Source organism: Magallana gigas, chromosome 6, assembly GCF_963853765.1.
Source record: "Magallana gigas chromosome 6, xbMagGiga1.1, whole genome shotgun sequence".
NCBI lineage: Eukaryota > Metazoa > Mollusca > Bivalvia > Ostreida > Ostreidae > Magallana > Magallana gigas.
The window spans coordinates 33,681,850-33,697,787 of NC_088858.1; the positions used below are offsets into that span (position 1 = coordinate 33,681,850).

General features: G+C 34.8%; 1 protein-coding gene across 2 annotated transcripts; it reads right to left on the reverse strand.

The window, feature by feature from the left end:
- Positions 1–268: 268 nt before the first annotated feature.
- Positions 269–6,497, reverse strand: LOC105347933 (cytochrome P450 2J1). Of its 2 annotated transcripts, none has more exons than XM_066087620.1 (8): positions 5,909–6,497; positions 5,451–5,676; positions 4,031–4,154; positions 3,647–3,797; positions 3,322–3,464; positions 2,364–2,454; positions 1,323–1,529; positions 269–974 (listed from the first exon to the last, which is right to left on the reverse strand). In XM_066087620.1, the coding sequence occupies exons 1-8, from the start codon at positions 6,234–6,236 to the stop codon at positions 781–783; spliced, it is 1,464 nt and encodes a 487-aa protein (XP_065943692.1). In that variant the 5' UTR covers positions 6,237–6,497; the 3' UTR covers positions 269–780. The 2 variants fall into 2 exon arrangements, with proteins under 2 accessions (XP_065943692.1, XP_019930731.3); XM_020075172.3 differs by having other exon boundaries at positions 2,364–2,457; positions 3,319–3,464.
- Positions 6,498–15,938: the final 9,441 nt, after the last annotated feature.

Below are 15,938 nucleotides of genomic sequence, written 5' to 3' on the forward strand. Positions count from 1 at the left end.
TGATTTATTTTAAAAAAAAACAACTTTTTGATTTGCCTGCAGCTTTTAGGGGGGGGGGGGACCTCAAACGCGTAATCAACATTTCTTATCTACACGAATTTATAAAACCGCGTACTAATGAAATGATGGCGTTTAGAACCTTCGAGCAAAAGGGATTAGGGAATTAAACTTACAACTTAGCTTCAAATTATTGTGGATTACCATATTTTACTCCCTGTTGGAGTTCACAGTGCCATATTCATTGATAAACGCTTCAATTAACCACCACGCGAAAAAATGAACTTCTTTTGATTCTTACGTACTTTATTATAAAATAAATCAAACACATGCAAAATATTTCCAAGATTATAACACCCAGCCTTTAGTAAACAATAGCCTCAGTCATGTCAAAGATCACGTTCATGCATCAACATTTCGTTAACAAACGGGCACCTGTGGCCTAATCAGGCTACCCCATGTTGTAAGCTTATAATGATTCAATTATATTTCCCCTCCATACATAAATAACTGCTGTTACTGTTTCTATAAGAACAGTGCAAAAACATAACAGACGTTTCAGTGCAATTCTGATCGAAAAATTAATTTTACATGAAAAAAAGTGTAAGAGAAAGAAACAGAAAGTTAAGTACTTTCTGTCGTGTTAATTTTATTCTAGAATTTTCTCTGAAACGTGTCAGTATTTTGCATGCATTTAGCTTTCAAGCAATCTAATTGCAACACTATGTCTTAAAACATCAGCCTCCATTTTTCAGCTTTAATTAGATAGTGGCACGAACCACTTCACTGTCTCTCGTCTTCTAAAGGGTATGGTATCACGTGGTACAACTTGGGGTATCGTATAAGGCCCTCTTCCGCCGTAAGAGATGGGTTTGGGTTGTCTTCTGGTGCGCGAAGGTTAAATTTACTGATGATGTTGGTGAAAACAATGAACAAAATTTGGTCTGCAATGTTTTTATATCCGCAAGTACGATGACCTGAAAATAATTTTCAAAGTTGTTACTCTACATGTACATGTATAATTATATTTCGGTAGCTAGAAAGACAAATTTAGCTAGCTGAATGCACATGTACCTTACGCCTTATTAAAACAAGGATCATAATCTAATACAACAACATTGAAATCATTGCCTTAATTTCCACTCTTCTCCTCAAAAGTTTCGTATTCATAGATGTATTAAGTACATTCATGGTCATTGTATATTTCTGTTGTATGTTCCTAGCCACAGTCCGTTTTATATGCAGATAGTTCTCCAGAATTGGAGAGAGTCGTGTATTTTAGTGTTGGTTTGCAACAATGATACCCAAACACGAGAACCACTCACCTAAACCGTACGGTAAGAAAGCTTCGTGGTGGACAAGGTCCCCGTCGGAATCAGTAAAGTTTTCCGGTCGGAATTCCGCAGGGCGTTTCCAGTAGGTATAGTCCATGTGACAAGACCGATAGTTCAAAAGGAGCAGGTCGCCTTCGGGAATTCTGTAGTCTCCTACCTCTATTTCAGAGGAAACTTCGTAAGGGTATCCGTAAGGCACTGTATAATGAATCAGATGTAAACTGAAAGCCTGATACGAATTTGATTTAAAAAAAAAATTTAAAATTTGTTTAACCAGTGGCAACCTGAGGGCTAAATTCAAATTAAAAAAAAAAATCAAATGCTGGTTCAGTGTTATGTCGTGACTAATAAAAGTTGTGTATAATTTTATTATGACCCAATATTATATCTGGTTATAAAGGAAATGATTATACATCTTTAAAGCAATTCTTCGCTGCGAGAAAAGAAAAACGAATGCAAACTTATCTTTACACTATCAAGCTAAAATCAGTGAAGTGCCGTGCCTTGCTGTGTTGAAATAAGAAGCTATAATTGTGATTTTTTGTTATTGCATGTTCTTGTTTTCCACGCAGAAACTACTTTTTTGATAAGGACCAAATTATCCTCTAATTTCAATATGCCCATTCTTTATTGCGTCTTAAGTGGCAAAAGTGTTTCATTTATTTTCATGTGGTTTTTAACAATAATATCGAGGAACGCGCCTGCTATCTCAGACACTGCATTGCAATTTAGATGAAAAGGAGAGCAAAATATCTTTATCTTTTTTAAAGAACCGGTGATTATATTTTGAAAAAAAATCATGGTGATAACATTTACACACATTTCAAATAAACCCTTTTTAACATATACACGGTACAAATATTAAACAGTACAATTTGTGAGATAAAGCACGAACATTTTAATAAAACCAAAATAAAAAAATCTCACAACATAAAAACAAAATAAAAATTCAACAACAACTGAAAAAAACCAATAGAATATAAAATCTGTTTTAGTTGTAATAGAGCGCCCCCTGCCGAGAGCATAACATACCAGGATTAGAGAATCTCTGCGCCTCCTGTATGGTCGCAAGGATGAACGGAAGTTTATCCCGGGCACCCCAGGAGACGCATCCATCATCCCTTATCTAAAACACAATAGAAAACACCTATTTGGAAGGTCGTAAAACACCGAGAGAATCCGATGCACCTCACTCAGATGTGATGATCGTGTTCGAAGAAGGTACGGAAACGGGGAGGGGGTTGATTTGATGGTGGTTAAATTTGAATGTGTTATAAGCTAATCTTAGAAGCGGCATTAAAACCAAATGGCAAATTTAGTGTCGAAATTCAACAAAACTCAATCTGATAATCTGATATGCGGATTTAATCAATCACTGACAGTGTTTCGATGGGCGGGTTTTTATAAGGTTGATAAAACTCATATTAGATTCTTTATTTTAAATCTCGAGAGAACTTTTGATATCTTTCAAACTGTAAAGGTTCGTTTGGTGCCATAAACATTTTGAAAATAACAAGGGTGCTTTTTTGTATTATAAACTCACATAACTACACAAAAGCCTTCATGTAAATAATTGTAATTCAGAAAACTGGAACAACTTTTTCTTGAATTCATGACAATATAAACTTTTAGGAGTCTTGGTGGTAAATAATATTCATATCTTTCTACAGAAAATTGAAACAGATATAGCGACCAAAGTGAATTTGATCGTTATTGACTCATCTTACTTCACATAACGACATTTTAAGCTTAGAAACGTCCTTCAAGATTTACTAGTAATTACTGACACAGCAACATATAAAAACTATATAAATTACAATGTATATATAAACTCCTTGATGATTTCGATTTAAAAGTTGTAAAAACTCATGAAATAAAAATTATGATTTTTTTTTATAACACTCGTTATTTTTCAAACAAGTGTATATACAAGTTGTCTTTTTGGTGATAAAGAACACGAACTATATAGCCCCGCGTTACTTTGTACCTGTATCTGCATACTGATAACATGGCGACATTTCTTTTGGAGTTCCGGGTACCGCGTCATCAACAGGAACAACCACATTGTTAGACTGATGGTCGGCTCACACCCACTCGTAAACAGATTTATCACCCCCTGAAGGATGCCTTCATCTTAAAGGTAAAGATTTCATTTTATATCAATAATCCTAAGAATTTCAATTTACCATTGGATTTCAAGCTTCAAAAGAAAATACTGTACGACTTTCTAAAAAAAAAAATTTCCATCATGGAAATCTTGCATTACTATCATATATACATGTTTGATATTTAATCCCTTTGATATTAAGACCTACCGTTAATTATCTTCCCTTCTCTGGCATTGTAATTTAAACACACGTCAATGTAATCAGGGATTTCTTTCTTGACCAAAGACGTTTTGTGATTGGTTAATCTTGGTTCCAAGAATTCTTGGACGTACTTGACAGAATCCTGGAGTTTTGAACTCTGCATGAGAATTAAATGTCATCTTGTATTTTAAAAGAAGGGAGGTTTCTATATAGAATTTTTTTTTCAAATTTTTAACCTAAAGTTTTAGGTAATTTTCTATACTAGATAATAGCTTATAATTAAAATATGTAAAATTTTAAAGCTGATCTGATGGATAAATTGCTGAGCATCCTCCTTATATATAACAAATGGTATAAGTTATCTACTCAAACTGGAGTAACATGGCGCACCTTTTTGGGGGACACCTGGGGTAAAAAACCAACACCATTTTCCGAAAAACCAAAATTGCTGTTCCTTGATATTTCCTGGAGACACTGCTTGAACCGCCGACAGGATGGTCTGTCAAACTCGAGTCTGGAATAACAGTCACGTGACATGTTACAGTATATACACGTACCTTGCCCCTTGCCTTTCCAATGCTCAAAAGTTTTGATAAATGCCAATTTTAAAATTTACTTTCAAAGCTGCACGTGATTTTCTTATGTTAATATTATATAAACAAGACTAAGTATGTTGCAGACACGCACGTGTTAGAACTTTCAATTCTTATACTAGTAACACGAAATAACTTATATTCAAAGTACTTAGACATGTTAAAGGACAGTTGAACTTTAAAATGTGCTGATCGGAGAATGTACTTATTATGTGTTTGTACTCAGTAAATATCGGAAAACGTGAAATAATGTAATCCGTTATTGCATTACAATATAATATTACTTCATGATCGTTACAAAATCAGGCGGTGTCTGATCGGATCAACTTACATACTTATATACAACCTTGCCTCGCCGTCACCATGTTTCTCGAAACAAAACTCATCCTCCGAACATCGTTGGAAACCCAAGGTCGGTCGCGCTTATATTACCTACGTTTTCCGAAAATGTCCTCTGAGTACTGACCTCAAATCCACGAACTTTTCTTAAAGGATTTGAGTTTAAAGATTTGAAAATTTTGGAGACGGTGGGGGCCAGATCTAAACTTTGTGCTTTTATATATAATTGTCTCTTATTACGGGGTAAAACAAGTAGTAGCATTTTGTTTTCGACACCAGCACTAGATGGCAATCATTTGCAATTGTCATAAAATAGAGTAAATTATTTTTTTTTTTTCAAACCTAAGTGGTCATATCTATACAAAAATAATTGCTAAAGATTTGTCTTTAATCGTACGTATTAACTTTTCTCTTATCTTACAGACAGTCTGTTTTCTAAATATAAGTATTTGATGTCGCAATATTTCGCAAGCCGTTGCATGTTATATAATACATGTACATGGATCGTGTTTACGTGCCTTTGAGACAGAAACTGAGTCGCGATTAGAACGGAGTATGACTTTCTCGATAAAGAACTTTCTATGTTTCCGTTTTTGTCCGACAGTTATTATGCAATCCTCTTAGAATCAGGCACATGGATGCTATCTTTATTTTTTCTGGCCTTTCGTTTTCCGCGTCTGTTTATTTTAATCTGTCATATTCAATTCACACTGAAATTCGTTTCTGAGGGTTTATGAATTAGAAACAGTAAATATTTAAAAGGAACCAAACGATAGCATTAATAATAACTAACAATTGAAGGTCCAAAACGTATCTTTTCTTGTAAAAATCTAATGATTTAAACCTTTTGCATTTATACTGAATTACTGAGTATATACCTTTCGCCAATCGTAATTGCCGATACAATGTTGTAAACAGCGTCAGATACAATATTCAGCATGCTGATTGGTCGACATTTGTCAGCTGACAGCTCCCTCTGCAGGAATCGAACTTCCTCCAGTATGGTCGCTTCTAATGTTGACTTTTCTTTCAGAAAATTGTCGGCAGTTTGAGTTGACATCTGACTAAGGACTTTCAGAAGTTCGTCGCCGTTCCAGGAGGGGCCTAAATGTTACATTGTACATTTATATTAATTAATATTTATTAATTTAATTAATCTATTAAAATCAAACTTACCAGATCAGTAATTTTAACCAAAAAAAATGTTCATAAAGTAAAAAAAAATGTTTTGACGTTGAAATATGGAAGACTGTTATGTTTATCGCTCAACATTTCTATATCTTATTAATTTAAGATTATATAATAAAATAGTATAACGAAGATAGTAAAGTAGTACCTTGAATTGCTTGGACTTTCGTAATATAGTTGGACCAATGGCAATATGGTAGCAAGGACTTCTGCTCCAGAACTTGTTTAATATTCTCCAGTCCACCTACCAGTGTCACGTGACGGGATCCTTGCCTGAATCGAAAAATGTGTCCATATTTGCTTTCCAAATTTCTCAGAAAAAATATAAACTTTTTGTTATCAGAAAATGCCCTATCCCCAATGAATGGCAAAGTCCAAGGTCCCTTGGGGAGTCCACGGTTTTTCATGAAGAAAAAGGTCACAAGAATCACGGCGACGCTGGTCAGGAATAAAATGTACGATAAAATCGTCTCCATCGTTGTGACGAATACTTCGATTTAATGAAAAAACGGTTTTAAATTTTTTTTTCACAAGTTTTCAATACGGAATTGCATTACTCCTGGATCTGCGCGATAACAACCGAGGGTTTATGAACTATCAGTCGGAATTTCGTCTCTGAAAGCCACGCTAGCTGCATGCTATACCACAAGCTTGTTTACCAAACAGCAGTGTGGTGCCCAGAAAACGGAGCACTGAGGAGAGCGTATAACGGTTACACGATATTCTACGCAATATCATTCAAAAATTTTAGTGCCAAAATGAAATAGTTTGAGTTTTAAATAAAAAACCACCTCGTGCCAACCGCTTACTGTGTAATTCTCTCTGAAAGAAATGAAGATAAATTGGCAGGGCTACCTATTTAAAACAAACATTTATATTAAATTCCTGGTGAGAGCAATTATCTTAGACACATTTTTTTAAACACTGTAATTATTTTTTTACGATCTCCTTAAGTACTTTAATTCGGGGGATGGGAGCTGGAAGAACCTTCATAAGTTACTTTTTGTCTTTATTTTACATGATCGACATCATATATAATAATGCATTAAATTTTGAACACTATTTTTAAAAGTTACTTTTTGCCTTTTTATTAACACGATAGCAATCGTATCATAAAATCATATTCTGAACATTTTTTTTTTTGTCATAAACATTAGAATTCATTTAATTGCTAGATTTCGATATTAATAACAGTTCCGAACGAAAATCAAGCAAGGATTTTTGTGACTTGCATAGAGGGACAAATGGTTACATTAGTAGAAGATTGGGTTCACGGTACATCGTAACGGGGGGGGGGGGGGGGTATTAGAGGGAATGTTCCTTTTTAGGTCATTTTTACAATATGGGACATTCCCTCTCTTCCCATTGCTGTTCAAATTGTTGCGGTAGGTCTGCCCGATTAATATTTTCGAATACGATGCCTGGTTTTGGAGGGCGGAGTTTAAACGTCAAAACAGTGAAATTCTGTTCATTTATTAACATACAAATACATAACTTTGAATAAACAAAAGATAAAAAAAAAGGTGTCCCTCGTAGCAAACATTTTTCTTAATTGTTCCTAAATTTACATATAAAAATTGAATTATAATGGATCCCCCCCTTCCCCCCCCCCCCCCCAGCCCCCCGGAGTAGATGATCCGTGAAATTTTACGATGAGTCTGCCCCCCCCCCCCCTCCCCAATTAAAAAAAACTATGCTGTGTGCCTGGATTGTGGAATCAATTTAATGGCATACATGTAGTCCTACATGTAGTAGGAGTGTCGCAATAAATAGTCTGTACTTTGTCACAACTGTATAAGATATATGATGTATAATAGCGCAACTTGGTTTTCAACTTCGTTACATTTTACATGACATGAAGAACACTCAATAGTTGCCGTAACAGAACGCAGTTATCTCTCTTATTTCATGCTGCTCTAGTCTGAGTGATTACCGACCACGTGTGAGTATGACGAGAGAGAGAGAAAGAGAGAGAGAGAGAGAGAGAGAGAGAGAGAGAGAGAAAGAGAGAGAGAGAGAGAGAGAGAGAGAGAGAGAGAGAGAGAGAGAGCACCTTTCTTAGACAAATTAGCAGAAACCTTATTACTCACAGATCAGAGCATTAGTACTTATTGTGATTCTCTCCACTCTGAAGTCCAATAAAACTGGAAACGAAACATTTATACAATATGATTTTCAAGTGGCTTGTTAAAAATATTCTGAGAAAACTTTCTCCCCATCGGATTTTCAGCGTGTGTTTCATTGGTTTGTGCAAGATTAAAGGTTCGAATGTTTAGTTTGTAACTGATGGTCTTCGGAAACCTTTGAAATTTTCGTCCCTACGTAAATGTCTTCGAGGTGTTACTGACAAAGTGTTCAGAAGCACAACAAGGTACCATCGATGTTACTGATTAAAAATCAGTTTATGAAAATACTGTGCTTGAAGTCTTTGCCAGCAAAATGGAAATTCTAAGTGACATGCCTAATCAGTATTTTGCAGCGCGTATTAAGACTGCAGCTAAAAAAGTATGCACATGAGGACAAAAACAAATCTCTCTCTCTCTCTCTCTCTCTCTCTCTCTCTCTCTCTCTCTCTCTCATAGGGAGCAATCATTTAGGAAATGATCTTCAGCGAATTCCAATACCATCATGTCCATGTTTTTAATATGTTAATACATTATCGCCGTAGTTTCTGATTCTGTAGCAATATCATATTTTTGTAATCATAATAGGAATGTTTTATAAAGTTGGGGTGTGCTTGTGGGCTAAATCGATGTTTCAGTGGGGAAGGCGGGGGGGGGGGGCATTAACCGAATCTTTCTTCTATCACTGGCATAATTGTCCACTGGTTCATTAGCATACATCAGATTCTACCGATTTAGAGTTAACAAATTGGACAGAAGAAACGGTTCATTTGGTACTTTGTCAGAAATCGTTCTAGCAATCAGCAAAAATGCATTTCTCGCGGCCTTAAGCCAACATCTTAATGTCTTATTCTTCATGGGATTTTCTTACTGGTATTAAATTGCTGTCTTATCCAAGTCTAGGCTACAAGAATGAGAGTGCCAAATTTTGACCAATTATAGCTGTTTTATATTTTCCACTTTGTTCAGTCATTTGAAAACTCCACGGTGTCCAAAGGCTAAATGTTTCCGGTATAATAAGGCGATACAATAAAGGTCTAGTCATTGGAGAATCACGTTCGAAAAATTCACTGGGCGAAATATTCATTTGGTAGTAATGATTCAAACACACACACACACATATATACGTACACGGATGAGCATCTGTGTTGTAGCTTGATTGATTGAGCTTTGAATCCTGGAACATTTTCGAGGAACGGCTTTTATAGTTAACGGTTAGATTGCAAATGAAATAGGAACAGTGAATAAAATTGCCACTCATATTGATTTTCCGAATATCTTTTGTGTTGGTTTTTGAAGGTTCATTTATGTGTAGGGGAGGGGGAGGGGGGTACAGTGTACTTGTAAAATTAGCACAGATGGGTTTATTCAGTATGTGTCGTTTTACATAAATGCCAAGTATATCCAGTTAACGTCCTGTACAATCGTATATATACGACAGAGACATTTGTCAACCCACTTGTATATTAAGAGGGCTCGACAGTCATGGCTGTTTTTTTAGACTGAATTGGTCTCCTCTAAATGAAGAGCTCTGTTTAAAAAAATTTGAATATTCCAAATTTTAAAAGGCAAAATATGTGATTGTTTTCTTTACGAAATAAAAGTTTATAGCTTAACAAATCATAACGTATTTTTTAGGTAGATCTGATGGTTAATTTATTGACCATCCAGACAAAATCATTCTCAACAATTAAGTGTGGGAATGTTAATATCAACCAAATTCGGTAGGATTCACGACCGTGAATCCTGGCCCCCGGAATGTGTTTCACAAGTCCAAACAAGTATATATATATGTTTAATGAATGATGATTTTTCTGGCATATTTTTAGTCCAATATAGGATTTGATCACGCCTGACAAAAACATCAAAATGCCCCAAGAATGATTCCTTATTCTTTGAGTACGCTTAACAAACAATAAGTTAACAAAGTTATCTATCGTGAATTTTCGTAATATTTTGAAGAAAAAAAATTAAAAACAAGAATTGCTACGTTGGATGTAGCAAAAAATATACCGATATGTGATACTAGTACTTGATGAATTCAAACTGCAAAGCATCTGTATAGAGTGTCAAATTTTAAATTAAAACTTGATTCACTTTGAGCTTTAATTTCTAGTTCATTGACAAAAAGAGAAGCCTCAAGTAGCAGAATGTTAATGTCAACATGACAAAAGACAAAATTACGAACTATTTCAGGATCTCACGAGCATCAAATTGCCTCATTAGCTACAGCTGCTCTTTCATTGATATTCCGGCATCTACAGGGTAATTGTTTTCGTAAAACTATGGGTAATTTCTTCGTAAAACTATATTTCCCTTAATTCTCACAATCCTAGCGTTTTTAATTAGATCTACATAATGCTTGAGGCGTATTGTGTTTTAGTTTGTTTTTTAAGGGTTGGGGGGGGGGGGGGGGGGTAGGCTTTCCTACGCCTGAAGAGCAAGCTAATCGGCTTAGTTCTTTTTTCTTAACCTCCGTTCAAGCAGCACGTCTTTTAAACCGTAACCTATAGGACATTCCCTTATATCGGTGATTGGAAGACGTCCACTAAAATACGAATTGTCTTGGCGTAAATCCGGGATTTCTCCAAATGGCGGTTTATAGGAATATCATGTCGGTGTTTTGTCGGTTTCAGATCTACTGATTGTCACGTGCTATCAGAGAACATCAATTTGTGAAAGCGAATGAAATCTTGGCGCTTCTCTCCCTTCGTTGAAATAACTGAATTATTAAAAGCGATACCAAAATGAGATGATCTTTAGAATAGAATACAGAATTAAACTGAATAGCTTCAAAGTTCCGACTTATGTTTTACCCCCCCCCCCCCCTTCCGGGAATCATATACGCAGAAAAAGATTTATGATTGGATACATTTGTACTGAATTGAAATCAGTACAAATTTCCTAGAAAACTTTATAAAACAAATAATTTTTACATACCCTTGGTCACCTAAAAATAATCAGACGACTACGGAAGCTTATTGGTGCCAGCTGGGAAAAATACATGAATATTATCTTTTTTATTTTAAAGCGACCTTATAGGAATTTTTTCTTTATTAAAAATTTGACTTCGTTTTACATCGTAAAGCATGCTCATGTTTCAATATTTTCTTAATGGAAAGAAGTTAGACATTGATCTAGGTTACTGTTCAATTAAAATAATGATTCATAGTGAATAAGACTAGCGAATTCTAGAGAAAATGATAACTAGTGAATCAAAGACATGAGATCTAACGAAATCCAAAGACCACGTAACAAAGATCGGAATTAGCCCGTATTGAATCCGAAGACCCAGTTTAAAAAAAAAAGAATTTCAATGTCACTCAAGAATAAGTTTGGCCGAGGCGATCCAAGAGATAGCTTGATGCTGAAGTCTCAAGGCAAGTAAGATGTGGCGTTTTAGCCACCTGTCTATGGATCTTAGTTGTGGCGTTGTAGTCAACTGTCATTGGAACTTCATCATTATCGCATACAAATGTTTTATACAATATCTATTAATAATCAATAACTAAATTAATGAAGACAATTAATTATATATTATATATATTTAATAATATATTATAATTATCAATATTTTACATTATTACTATTTTCATATTTTGTCAATTACTATTCCAGCGCATGATAGTCCACTGGTGCCAAAAATATAATAATTTTAACATACATGTTACTCCATCCATGGGCCGCCATGTTATTAATCTGGAGGCCTCCAAATTGAATATTTTTCTTATGTTGCAACAACGGACTTCCATAGATGACCAAATTGTGTGTGATCTTAGAATTTTCGTATCACTTTATCTCAATTTACATCATCAGTCAAGAGCTATATGTATGTTAACTGTTTGATCAAATTATTTCTATCATAATTCAAACTGTTTGGGCATCTAACAAAAGCAATTTAATACATGTCTGTACATCGATACTCTACGTGATAAATCGGTTGCTGTAACGGTGATGTTAACCAATTTTGGTCACATTTCGTGATCCAAGCGACCACATAATTGGATCTTATAGGCTTCCAGAGACAATACCATTAACCCCCATTCTGTATTTCGGATTTCGCCATCTTCTCATCATTAAGCCCCTTTTTTGCGACAACCAGAAATCACCGCGGAAGACGACACACTGATTCCGGCGTGATCAAAATTCACAGGTTCTCCCCATGAAGAAATTAAAAGAACCGTGATGATGAGTCGACCGAGATTAGTATCCTAGGATACAAAAATATATACCACCAGACGAGTATTTAAGGGGGCGGGAAGTGCTGGTATTATGCTACATCATAGCACGTTTGGAGCGCCAATGCGTTAAATATCGTGACCGATGTACAAGTAGATGAACAGTTTATTCATTTTTAGAAGCAAAAAAAAAAAATAATAAAAAAATGAAAATAAAATCATAATTATTCGTATTAATTAAAAAAATACGAAACTAATTATGGACAAAAATCTATGCACGCAAACGCTTGATTCCCACCTACTTCCGCCACATTTCTTAAATCAGATTTCGTTTCATGCATAAATAGATCATAAATTGATTGATGCTTTTTTTGTTAAACGTATAAACTACTACCTCACTCTCTATTTGTGTGTTTGTGGTCGTTGAAAGGAGGCGTGAACCTTTTTTCATTGAAATTAGATACTTCAGATAGTCAGAGGATTTAATTATATTGTAACATTAAGTGCCTCTTCGCTAGCCAAGGGTTTACGATCCGCTTCTCTAAGGAGAGAAGAAGATCGTAAACCCTTGGCCATCGAAGATGCATTAAGTGTGGCCACATTTCTAAAGCATTAAAAATTTCATATCGTGTTTTTTTTTTCTTTTAATAATTTAGAACCCTAATTTGATTTCGTAATGCACATTTTTGCCATATTTATTTTAAAAACAGTCTCCCCATCCCTATTTTTCGTGATAATACAACGTTTTGCATTATTTTCTAAATAATAATTTTAATAATCAATAGAAAAGAAGTAAATTGGTTACACAGGAATGGTTGTTTGATTTTGTTTAAAATAGACTAAATTAACCAAAAAAAGCAATATTTTTGCTTGAACAATCCATATTAATGAACTTTCGTACGGTTGTGTTAATCAATCTTTTCTTTTTTTCAAAAATGAAGATAAATAGAAAGACATACTATTGTTTGCAGTCCCTCGTGTAATATGAAATAACCATGCAAGAAAGCGGAATTAAATGTCGCGGCTTTGTGTTGAAAGGAGAAAAAGCTGATATATTGGTAAACATTGTTTCTGCTGCAGTCCATAATTATATCTATGTACGTGTATTTTGTGATTTAATATGACACAGAAGGCGATATCATTACAAGTAGAACAATGAAACTTGGTAAAGTTGTTTCATAAATATTAAGGTTCAATGTCCCAGTAGCTTAAGGTATCTCGAGCAACAAGATAATGACCGTGTAAGTCTAGAAATTCTCAGACAAAACAACGCGCTGTACCTTAAATTTTACTGACCTCCGGGCCTTTACTAAAAGTACTAGGACTTAAATTCTATTCTAGAACCATTGAAAGTGCACAAGAAGATAGTATGAAGCGCAAAACAGTGCTTTTTTATTTACCATATTTTTTTCAGTTCAGTTGCATAAATCACAACTTCTCGGTCGAAGCTTTGAAAAATGCCACAACTGTATATATGTCACCGGAGGTAAATATTAAATTACAAAAAGGAGTCAATTCCCGTCAATTTGAAATGTTTACTACAAATTTAGGTAGACTACTTTTGATGACATCGTAGGATGAAATTAGGTTAGCCTCAATTCCAACAGAAAAATATTGCAATCGCGAGTGTCATGGCCGGCACCGGTATGTGTAATACTTTTAAAGTCGTTTTTCACGATTGTCAGGAAGGCCCTAAAGTTGCCCTGCATGAAAGGCTAAGGACAGGCTCAACTTTCGTTTTCGATTCATTGGTGTTTACTTCCGTTCTAAAGTTGCAAAGACACCAAAAAAGAAACGCCTGAAAAAATACCGGTACCTCTTCTGCACTGATGATCTTACAATACCCTCAAGTTATTTGAAACAACGAACAAACTAACAAACTTGAAATGATTGTCATGATGTCATCATAAACATATTATGCAATTCTTTACTTTTGGTCGATAAGAAAATCTAGATGTCTAAAATGGTGGTAAGAGCATTTGGTCTATAACTGAATGTTTGGTTGATATTCAGTATTGGCATTTACTGGAAATGCGAATCCATGAAACCCTACTGTAATTAGGACATGAATGTACCTAATGCCTCTAATTTACGTATTACGTAAAACGTTATTGACCCATGATGTCACTTTCATCCTTTGTAATCGTTTGGATTTGTAGTTTCTTTGAAAATTACCAAAATCGAGTTCTTACTCGATCCCTTTATTCCAATATTATATATGTTCGCACTAATGTCACTAAGTGTTGAAGTTATAAATATATCCTCTTTGAACCATGCGTTTCTTAATTACCAAGCAATGATTTATATACTGTCGGACCAGATTGTTCCATCGGAGCGCTAGTTCCGATAATTTTCCCATTACACGCAGGATGTATATATATCTTTATGAAAGACAAAGTGGTATAAAATCACCAATTCATTAACACCTACCCCCCCCCCAAAAAAAAAAAAACAAAAAAAAAAAAACAAAAACAAAATATCTAAATTCATAAGATGAGCCCGACGTAAAATAAAACTTTATGCATCACAAAATCTTTATCCATATCGCCAAATTCGGACTTTTCATTTTTTTTGACAATGGACTACTCATACTTCTGTTATATATTACCATTATGCAAATCTCGTGAGATATTTCCAGAAAACACGACAATTCGTTCACTCATTGATGGGTTCCGAGTAATGCGTTTGCGCTTCAGTAAACAGTTATCTTTGTAGAGGCACAATATCATATACTTTAGACCGTATGTACGTACATAGGCTGACAGCAAATGAAATTCATCACCAGTCGTCTCTATACATTTCACATTCATTGTGTTCACAGGTCATAGGCCTCATAACGATGTAATATGAAAAAATATATGGATTATAGGACCCTTTTAATATAAGCACATTCACGACTCATCTGTGTAAATGTCAATCAAAATAAATAGGTGGTTTTTTTTAACCCCCCCCCCCCAACGTAAAATTGCACAATGGGGTCGTACTAGTGACTAGGGGAAAGTGATTAGGCGTTTGTACTTGCAGGAATCTTATTTTGTTGCATTTAGTATTACTTGTACATGAATTGAAGTTAGTGAATTGATGTCAAGCAAATTTGTGAAGTCGCGTCATATCAATTCAACTTTACAAAACTTCTTTTTAAAATAAAATGAACCCCGATTGCAAAGAAACGTTGGGGGGGGGGGGGGGGGTGCATGAAGATTTCCTATAATATCAGGTGAATAAGATATAATGATAATGTATGCAATTTAATTAAAAAGAGGAAAATACTACAATGTGTATTTGATTTAAACAATCTTTCATTTCCTTAACTCGGGTAGGATGGGGCTGTGTTCGTTTCTTTACAGTTAAAATCAACTTTCATTGCCATTGCATATTTTTTTGGAGGTAGATATTACAATCATGTCAGTAGATATAAACTCAGCAAGAATCTTTCTCATAACCTACTGTGAATTTTGTTGATTGCCAGATCCTTCCTGAAAAATATCAAATATTTATCGACGCAAATCCACCATTTGCATTTTGTCAATCTTTATCTCCAAATACACGTCATTTACATTCTGCACAAGCAGAAGTTCAAACATTTTTACTCAGTTTTGGCACTTTATAACTATTATAGTTTTTGTGAGACGTGCGCTTTTCATTTTGACGGCGGAATAAGCATGTTTATATTTTAATGAGAATATCTAATTGCTTGTTGAGCTGTCTTGATATCAAAGAAATGTGGCTTTAACGCACATTGATCCTAAACCGCCTTGTTTGTGACCAGTTATTGCGGTAAAAGAAAAAGGATGAAAATGAATTTTAATAACGGAAAAAAGGTTTTTACTTCAATGTGTAAGTTTAAGTTGCCCTTAAAGAACCTTATCGTAATATT